Here is a 10,423-nt window from a genome sequence, read left to right as displayed (position 1 = left end):
CCTAATACATGGCTTTATCAATAAGTAATAGTGTCCAGGAGCATTGACTAGACGTCATGCTCTGCAGCCTGCAAGAAATCAGTTTGGCTATGTGGTTCTCCAGAAATAGTGCATCACTGCATTTGCCTGTGTGCTTTGCATGTACCATATAGATCTATGTACTTGGTATGGCTTCATGTATGTAATTAGTGTAAACATGCCATAAGTGAGACAGGTAAAACACACTGATATACAATGATACACTTACACTGCCTTCATTCAGCAGAGGGCTGCAATACAACCAGTTCCCCAGTGTATCTATGGCACCAGTGCCTACAATAATCCTCAACTATAAAAAGAGACTGTGGATTATGGGTGCATCTTCTCAAGGAGCAATGTTTCTAGCCACACATGTCTTTCCTGGAAGTAGTATACTGTATGGAGCTCCACAGTTCACTCTCAGGTCCTCCAGACAGGTAGATGTCCCTATCTCAAAGGTCTATTCTGGGGTGCAAGGCGCTGTGCTTGGTTTCATGGTCCCAATAAGAGCAGTGCATCATGGACAGCTCTGAGGGCTGCCTGGCACAGGTAAACTGCACTCCATTGGAGGTGGCAGAAGGTGGGGGAGCAGGGCTGGCCGGGCTCAGCTGCTGGGGATGGTGGGCATGCGGATGGTGGTGATGGTGGCTCATCCCGTTGTAGGAGTTGACCATACTGGGTAATGTCATGCTCTGGACCCTGGAATATGGATTGTAGGAGGACGATGCAGACAGTCCCTTGACATTGACGGGGCTGACATTCCCACCAGCCATCTGACAGGAGGTGTAGGACATGGGGTTTGGTGGTTGACCCAAGGACCAAGAGTTGTTCATGAAGCTGGACTGTAGGTACTTGGGTGGAGACAGGTAGCCGTAGGTGTCACTGCTGAACAGGCTTTTTCCCGCTTGGAAGTGGGTAGGGGGAGGCCTGAATGGCCTCTTCATCCGTCTTCTTCTCCTGTAGTTGCCCTTCTCGAACATATCCTCACAGGCCGGGTCCAGGGTCCAGTAGTTGCCCTTCCTCTCCCCTCCACCCTCCCTGGGCACTTTGATGAAGCACTCGTTGAGGCTCAGGTTGTGTCTTATGCTGTTCTGCCATCCCTTCTTGTTCTTCTCGTAGAATGGGAACTTGCTGATGATGTACTGGTAGATGGCGGAGAGGGTCAGCCTCTTCTCTGGGCTCTCCCTGATGGCCATGGCGATGAGAGCTACATAGGAATAAGGAGGCTTCTGAGAAGGGTCCGGCTTATCTTGGACCTTTTCCTGTCCCACGTCCTCCTTGTCCCTCTCCACTTCTTTGCCGCTGTTGGTGTTGTGAGCCATCAGTGCCACCGTGTTCTCATCAGGAGTTTGATAGGTGGCCATGGTGGCACAGCTCTGGCTGAAGCAGTTGGTAGGACTGGTGTATTCGGAGGTGGCACTCATAGGATCAGAGGATGGTCCATAAGAGAGCCTGGAATGACTTTGGAGAACTCCTGCAGTCCAGATTAATGAGCAGATGCTCCTCAGTCCTCAGATCTCCTCAGCTCTGCTGGGAAGTCCTCTGCAGCTATATGCAGCTTGGTCTCCAGGACAGGACAGAGGTCTTCACCATGTGGCAGATGCAGGCACTGGCAGTGGATCTAGCGTCCTCCTCCTGTCCCTCTCTCTGCAGGAGGCTGAGACCTGTGAGGATCCTTCCTCTGCTCTCATTGTATTAGAGCTCAGCCAAGTTCCGCTTCCGTCAGCAGCTCCCCCTCTACCGAGCGGCCGGGGAGGGAAGGGTTCACCTCCAAGTCACAGACGTCCAACCTGACAGCTGAGAGATCGCACCTATCGCCCAGGCACAACACAGCTTGGGGGATCAGGGACCTCTCACCCTTTCCATCAACCCTTTAGTTGCCTCAGATTCTGCTAGACATTAACCCTTCATAGCCTGCACTGTGCACCTAGAAACTATTTCCACTGAAGTCAACCTTCTGGCTCTGGTGCTGCATGTGCCTTGACTTGTCAGGACGCAGAAGACACTACTTACACTCAGTAGACTGGATCTGCCAGAGGAAGCCAAAGACAACAGCTTCTTTTAGCGCTTTTCACGCTAGATTTATCGCCCAACTCATCCAGACTCCTGTCTACAAACGATCTGCTCGCACAAGAGATCAGAGGCACCAGCTCTTCCCACTGCATCTGCCCTGACATTATAGCTCAATATTTAACGCAAGAAAGTCGCATGGTAAATATTTACACATTGTAACACGGATCCATTCAGTATACTTCACAACTGTTTTCATTTTCACTGTATTCCTAGTAACATATGCACCCGCAAAAATAAATATTATCTATATATATATATATATATATATATATATATATATAGTTGTATGTTTATAATATAACATATATATCATTTTTATATATATTTATAATATAACATAATTTTTATTTTGCGTGTGCTACCAATACAGTGAAAATAGTTGTAATGCATACTGTATATACTTGTATATAATGCGATTGATATAAATACAGATAGATAGATAATATATATTGCACACATACATACAGATATAGCTGCTGGACTTTTTGTTTATTTATTTATATATTTTTACTATTTTTATTTGACTGTGATATTGTCGCTGTGGCTTTCCATGGCAGTGCAGGTCATCATACTTAACCCATTGATTAACCATAACACAGAGAAGCAGTGAACCCCTCAGCCCTGTCACCTCTGTACACACAGAACAATGTAATATTTAGAATTAGCTTTTCGCTTTCCTTCTCTTGATTGCAGACATCCAGCAAACTTTTTCTGAAATGCATATCTGCACATTAGGTTAGAGCCGACAGAGCTGCACATGCCCTGGCCCCTGGTGTGGAGATCCTAACACATTGTACTCACTGCCTGCGATAACCCAAGTTGTATCAGCTGGGAAAGCAGAATACAAATTTACTATTCACTGATGTATGATGATGACTGATGATTTTATCATTAGGCCTGTGTACTGGGGAGGGATACAGAAGTGTATATGGGAATGGAGGTTTGTGTCAGACATCAGCCGGCAAATACAAGATATCATTTATCAGATATAGTCTTAGTGTTGTAGGGTCATCACCCCAGCCCTGCACATAAAAATATATATTATCTCTGCATCTATCTGTCTAATATCTATCTATCTATCTACCTACCGATTGATCGGGGATCCCATTGATTGCACCGACATGGAATATAGATGGTCTAGTTCTCTGAATGATGATTTCCAGCACTGTAGGGTTATTTTAGTTGTATTAGAAAGTATTATTGTAGTAGTGGATGCTGGTGGACAGACACCCGGCTGATGAAGAAGTAACAGCAGAGACCATGAAATGACTCCTACAATCACAGACTACAAACCTATGTATACAGGGAAAGAAAATCTAAAAGATAGATGGACAATTCTTTCCTATTATGTTTGTTTTCCATACAGTTTACTCTTAGTTAAAAAATATAATAAACTACCAGACACAGTGTGCAATTCTGATAATTATTATACATAACAGCAACAATAATAATAATATTAATAATAACAATTATTATTACTATTATTATTATTACTTATAATAAACCATTTGCAGCAAAACGCTGAACAATCGTCGGCCTCTAAAATACTCAGTAATCAAGAAAAGAGAAAAACTTATATTATTCATATAACAAAAGACGAAAATACAATAAAATAGTTCCCCAATTGCCCAGTATTTTATTATTTATTATGTTATATAATATTCTAACATCATACCTGTAGTGATCAAATTTTAACGTTAACATGAGTTCTTTTTGTTTGTTTTTATAGCTTCTTAAGGTGAATCTATCTATCTATCTAATGTCTATTTATCTAACAATGTATCTACCTATCCATGTATCTAGCATACCCACATCTCCCTATTCACATATATAATACATATAAACACACATAAAAATACATAAACGCATACATATACTACATACAAACCTAACTAGCCATTTCACATAAAATCAGAGTAATTGAACAAAGACACACACATACACACTTTCACACATACATACACACACATACATACACATATACACACACTCTCACACACACACACACACACACACATACACATACTCTCACACACACATATACACACACACACACACACACACACACACTTTTGCCCTGGCCACTTCACCTAGGATCAGAGTGACTGAGCTGTGGTGTCCTGTACAGATGATTGCAGCTTTCTTTTCTATGAACAGCTGGGCAGCAGCAGTATTATACAGATCCGTCCTGCCGCAAGATAAGACGCAGCTCATTACCGCACACACTCCCAGCCTGTGTCCAGCTGCTGCCATACGCTGCCACCCAGTGCAATAATGACTGAGCTGTGCCCAGAGGAAGCAGGAGGCCTGGCACAGCTCCCACTATATCACCACTACTACTCCATGGGTGAAATAAAGAGAGACTTCTCCATCCACTATTGTATGTATGGGCAATGCCTCGTCCTCCTTACACCCTCAGTCACAGAACTTCTATTCAGGCTTCTAACTTTACAACTACAACTCCATCATCTCAAGAGGATCCACAGAAGTAGTGCCAGCCACTGAGAGCACATATATCTGTATACGATGACACCTTGTATGATTCCATACATTTATACTTCTCTATTCCATTGCTTCTATATTTCCTCCTCCACTGAGTGCTCCAGGTGTCAGAGCCCCACAGCTCAGGGTCCACAGCACTTCTCTGGGAGTCACTTCTTCTCTGTGGAAAATGCTGTCGTTTTTCCACTGAATAGATAGATGCTAGTTATACGGTGATGGAGAGATTTCTTTATTTCTAGATATTTTAGAAGGACAGATCAAGGTCTGTAATGACAATTCTAGAACTGTAAGCCGAGCACAGGATACATTATCCATGTCCAATATTTCCACATGGATATTGCAGAATAATAAAAGATCAGCTTACAATGAGAAGAAGGAAAATGCATTAACATTTCTTACCTATTTAGCTTCTGATACTAAACACCAAAGTCTACTTTACTTCTCATTCCTACTAGCGGAGAAAGCAGATACAGGATTGATAGGGTTCACTATCCAGGGCCCGTTATTTCCAGGGTTAATTCATCTCTTTTGATCTATCTATCTATCTATCTATCTATCTATCTATCTATCTATCTATCCTTCTATCTATCTATCTACCTATACATCCATCCATCTGTATGTCTGTCTGTGTATGTCTCCCTTTCTAGTTTTATCCATACCTAAATGTTTTTGTCTATTTATCTAACAGACACAAAAATACATACATATATACAACAGACAAGGGGGGGGGTCATGTCAGATTAAATATAAGTTATTGAATACACACACACAATTTTACTATCTATCTGTGAAGAAAAGCAGGGTAGCACTCCAAAGTAGCACATATCTATCTATCTATCTATCTATCTATCTATCTATCTATCTATCTATCTATCTATCTATCAGTATTTCAAGAGTGTGAACAGCACAGCAGTATTTTGTAATAACGGTACCAGCAGCTGATAAAGCGATCCAGACTTCCAATATCAATAATCCCAGAAAATCCAGGCACTTCCTTTAGTAAAAGGTGTAGTTTTATTCACCAACAGCAACGTTTAGGTTGGCACACTGGTAGCTCACTGCTTAGGAAAGGTTCCAGTGTGCTAACCGAAAGGTTGCTATTGGTGAATAAAACTACACCTTTTACTAAAGGAAGTGCCCTGGATTTTCTGGGATTATCTATCTATCTATCATTTTATTATCTATCTATCTATCTATCTATCTCATATCTATCTAATAATTATATATTTATGTTATTATCTATTAACTGATGTACTGTATATTTCTAAAATCCGTCAGACAACTGGAATAACTGGATGGATAAATTTGCACCAATATGACAAACCTAATGATATCTGATTAGAAGACATACAGTAACTTCAATCAGAATGTGCCTGTAAAAAAAGCAAAAGGATAAAAGAACCTCCTTGTGTTGTGTGCATTTTTCCTTTTCCTCACTGGCAAGTCGCTACAATGTAACACTTTGCTTTCACAGAGATTTCCCACACAGCATTTAGAGTTATGTCAGTTGGTCCTTAGCAACAGACTGCAAGCTGCCACTTTGGCAGTAACAGGACAAGCTGACACTACAGCCTGACAGTTTGCAGCCTGTAGCTAAGGAGTGACTGACAGCCTATTTAATGTCATTGTGGAAGCTGTTACAGAAGTTAACCTATGATTTAAGTAGCCACTAGTCATTCCTAAATTACCCACAATTCCATCTCCTGATTTGTGAGTCTGGGAGGCTTATTATCCATATATATATGTATATGGAATAAAAAGACTAAACTAAAGGTCACTTTACTCCAGCAACACACGAGGCAATTATGGGGAACAAACTGTTGATGCTGATAATTGCCTGCTCCACTGAGAAAGTGAGAGCTGCCTGGTCTTCATAGAGAACCATTGTTTCTAGGCAGGAGATTGTCATTTACACAGCACCATCTTTAACCCATACATGAAGATTTAGGTGACTGTAGTAGCCATGCTTTTACTCAGCGAGCAAGTGTTTGCTCATCAGATGATCAGTGGCACCTTTACACAAGGTGAATATCCTGAAAGAGGACCTGTCACCTCTCCTGACATGTGTCCTGAAGGGAACCTGTCACCGGGATTTTGTGTATAGAGCTGAGAACATGGGTTGCTAGATGTCCGCTAGCACATCCGCAATATCCAGTCCCCATAGCTCTGTGTGCTTTTATTAACCTGAGATGAGTCCTGTACGTGAGATGAGTCAGGGACAGGACTCTCCTCAGGTTAATTTGCATATGTATCAAATAGTTTTTTTTACACAATAAAAGCACACAGAGCTGGAACATCTATTCTTGTGGCTCTGTGTTGTGCCATTCCTCTATTATTTCTACTAGACGGGCGTCTGACATACGCGGCTCCGGAACAAGCGAACGCCTATTGTTGCGCATTCCCGCTAAAGTCTATGTACGGGAACACGCGACAAGACGCCCCAAAGAAGCTCATGTACTTCTTGGGGCGCCGGGCGTTTTACAGCGCGATCGTACGCGCTGTAAAACGCCCAGGTGAGAACCATGCCCATAGGGAATCATTGGTTCTTGCCTGTTGAGCGTTTTACAGCGCGTAGGAAAACGCTCAGGTCTGAACCCAGCCTTACAATACTGGTAGCATAGTGTCAGACTGTGCAAGCACACCAACTGGTAACAGCCAGATGGACCTTTATTGCAGACGGCTGGCAATTCAGTTATACATTCAAGTAGGAATTGTAGAGAAATGGCACAACACAGAGTCATAAGAGTCATGTTATAGAATTGTTATCACACTGGGATTGCAAGTAGTCACTAAAACAGACATGTCAGGAGGGGTGACAGCCCCTCTTTAAATGAGTTGTCCATTCTTTCTGGATGGATGCAGCGCTGCCATAACCAGCTTTGTGCACTACACAATGGATGGAGCTCTGTAGGCTTCTGGTGCCTGAACTACTGCAGATTGGCGGAAAGTGTGGGGTGTCAGATCCCTGACAATATAGAAAAGTTCTGGAAAACGCCTTTAAGATCAGTGAATGAGGGCCAAATAGAGAAGAGTAAACAGAGTATATATCAAACAGTTAAATGAGTCGTCTAATTTGGAAATCCCTTTTTGCTAAAACGGTCCCTGATGATAAGAGACCAACTGGTGTCATACTACATAGATCCAAATTAGATATTAATTTTTCCTGGAGTTCCACCGCAGAGAAAACAAAGAATTGCACAATTCTCATAGGAATGAGCAGGTACAGTAGATGTGTTGGGTCCTCCAGAGGGTAAAATGCTCTACTCAGGATAATGGATGGGAGTACTGGAGAAGGTGCTCCCCTCAATAAACTGAGAATTGCTTAGCATGGTAATTAAAGTTTAAACCAGACATTCCCTTTACCTACATTTTATTTTACACTTTCTAGTGTTAATATGGAAGCTATGGCACAATGCTATGTACAAGCTAAAACAAGAATGGGAGGCGCTGATGTAGTGTCCTCTACATGTTCTAAGACAATCTCAGGTTGGTTACAGCATCTAAGGGTTGTATGTTCCCAGGACAGGTCTGAGACCATCAAGAAGGGAAGGAACTTCTGAAAGCTCTGTCATGACAAGGAAGAATTACAACTATGTCAGGGATATTGAGGTTAATCTTAGCCAGGTGGAGGATGCAGAGCTGTCTCATTCACTCCGGGTACCTGGAAATAACACCGTGATTGTCAGGTGGCTTTTTCTCTCTGTAGTTTATTCCCCTTCTGATCTAAAATAAGTGCTTGGTCTGTAAACACGACATTTACCTTCTCAACTGCTGGAAGAACCGGAAAGTAGCTTACAACCATTATTTCTCTGCAGCAAATTGGGTTTATAATTGAAATGGCGCTCTAGGACTAAGGAATTCGGCTTTATTTAATAGAATAGTCGCTGTTTGAACTCGGAGACATATGTTGAAATTGAAATCAAAACAACACGGCACTCTGTTAGATGCAAACAGTGTCTCCAGCCTTTATTAAAGGTGCTCCAAAATGTGGAGGAAAATGGCTGACACTAGTGTTTAGGTCCCATAACTTGGGCCTAGTTAACCACTTCAACCCCGCTAGCTGAAACCCCCTTCATGACCAGAGCACTTTTTACACTTCGGCACTACACTACTTTAACCGTTTATCGCTCGGTCATGCAACTTAGCACCCAAATGAATTTTACCTCCTTTTCTTCTCACTAATAGAGCTTTCATTTGGTGGTATTTCATTGCTGCTGGCATTTTTACTTTTTTTGTTATTAATCAAAATGTAACGATTTTTTTGCAAAAAAATGACATTTTTCACTTTCAGCTGTAAAATTTAGCAAAAAAAACGACATCCATATATAAATTTTTCACCAAATTTATTGTTCTACATGTCTTTGATAAAAAAAAAATGTTTGGGCAAAAAAAAAAAAATGGTTTGGGTAAAAGTTATAGCGTTTACACACTATGGTACAAAAATGTGAATTTCCGCTTTTTGAAGCAGCTCTGACTTTCTGAGCACCTGTCATGATTCCTGAGGTTCTACAATGCCCAGACAGTAGAAAACCCCCACAAATGACCCCATTTCGGAAAGTAGACACCCTAAGGTATTCGCTGAGGGGCATAGTGAGTTCATAGAACTTTTTATTTTTTGTCACAAGTTAGCGGAAAATGATTTTTTCTTTTTTTTTTCTTACAAAAGTCTCATATTCCACTAACTTGCGACAAAAAATAAAAAATTCTAGGAACTCACCATGCCCCTCACAGAATACCTTGGGGTGTCTTCTTTCCAAAATGGGGTCACTTGTGGCGTAGTTATACTGCCCTGGCAATTTAGGGGCCCATATGTGTGAGAAGTACTTTGCAATCAAAATCTGTAAAAAATGGCCTGCGAAATCCGAAAGGTGCACTTTGGAATATGTGCCCCTTTGCCCACCTAGGCTGCAAAAAAGTGTCACACATCTGGTATCGCCGTACTCAGGAGAAGTTGGGGAATGTGTTTTGGGGTGTCATTTTACATATACCCATGCTGGGTGAAAAAAATATCTTGGCAAAAGACAACTTTTACCATTTTTTTATACAAAGTTGGCATTTGACCAAGATATTTTTCTCACCCAGCATGGGTATATGTAAAATGACACCCCAAAACACATTCCCCAACTTCTCCTGAGTACGGCGATACCAGATGTGTCACACTTTTTTGCTGCCAAGGTGGGCAAAGGGGCACATATTCCAATGTGCACCTTTCGGATTTCACAGGCCATTTTTTACAGATTTTGATTGCAAGGTACTTCTCACACATTTGGGCCCCTAAATTGCCAGGGCAGTATAACTACGCCACAAGTGACCCCATTTTGGAAAGAAGACACCGCAAGGTATTCCGTGAGGGGCATGGCGAGTTCCTAGAATTTATTTATTTTTGTCACAAGTTAGCGGAAAATGATGATTTTTTTGTTTCTCTTTTTTCCTTACAAAGTCTCATATTCCACTAACTTGCGACAAAAAATAAAAAATTCTAGGAACTCGCCATGCCCCTCACGGAATACCTTGGGGTGTCTTCTTTCCAAAATGGGGTCACTTGTGGCGTAGTTATACTGCCCTGGCAATTTAGGGGCCCATATGTGTGAGAAGTACTTTGCAATCAAAATGTGTAAAAAATGGCCTGCGAAATCCGAAAGCTGCACTTTGGAATATGTGCCCCTTTGCCCACCTAGGCAGCAAAAAAGTGTCACACATCTGGTATCGCCGTACTCAGGAGAAGTTGGGGAATGTGTTTTGGGGTGTCATTTTACATATACCCATGCTGGGTGAAAAAAATATCTTGGCAAAAGACAACTTTTACCATTTTTTTATACAAAGTTGGCAT

The 10,423-nt window shown here is 41.7% G+C and overlaps 1 protein-coding gene across 1 annotated transcript; it reads right to left on the bottom strand.

Annotated features, from left to right (window-relative positions):
- Nucleotides 1–470: 470 nt before the first annotated feature.
- Nucleotides 471–1,382, bottom strand: FOXL2 (forkhead box L2). Its single transcript, XM_044292512.1, has one exon. It carries the CDS (start codon nucleotides 1,380–1,382, stop codon nucleotides 471–473), a length of 912 nt encoding a protein of 303 aa, XP_044148447.1.
- Between the last annotated feature and the right edge of the window lie 9,041 nt (nucleotides 1,383–10,423).

This window comes from Bufo gargarizans, chromosome 4, assembly GCF_014858855.1.
Source record: "Bufo gargarizans isolate SCDJY-AF-19 chromosome 4, ASM1485885v1, whole genome shotgun sequence".
Lineage (NCBI taxonomy): Eukaryota > Metazoa > Chordata > Amphibia > Anura > Bufonidae > Bufo > Bufo gargarizans.
Note: the sequence above shows the minus strand (reverse complement) of the source record. Positions and strands in the feature narration are given on the sequence as shown.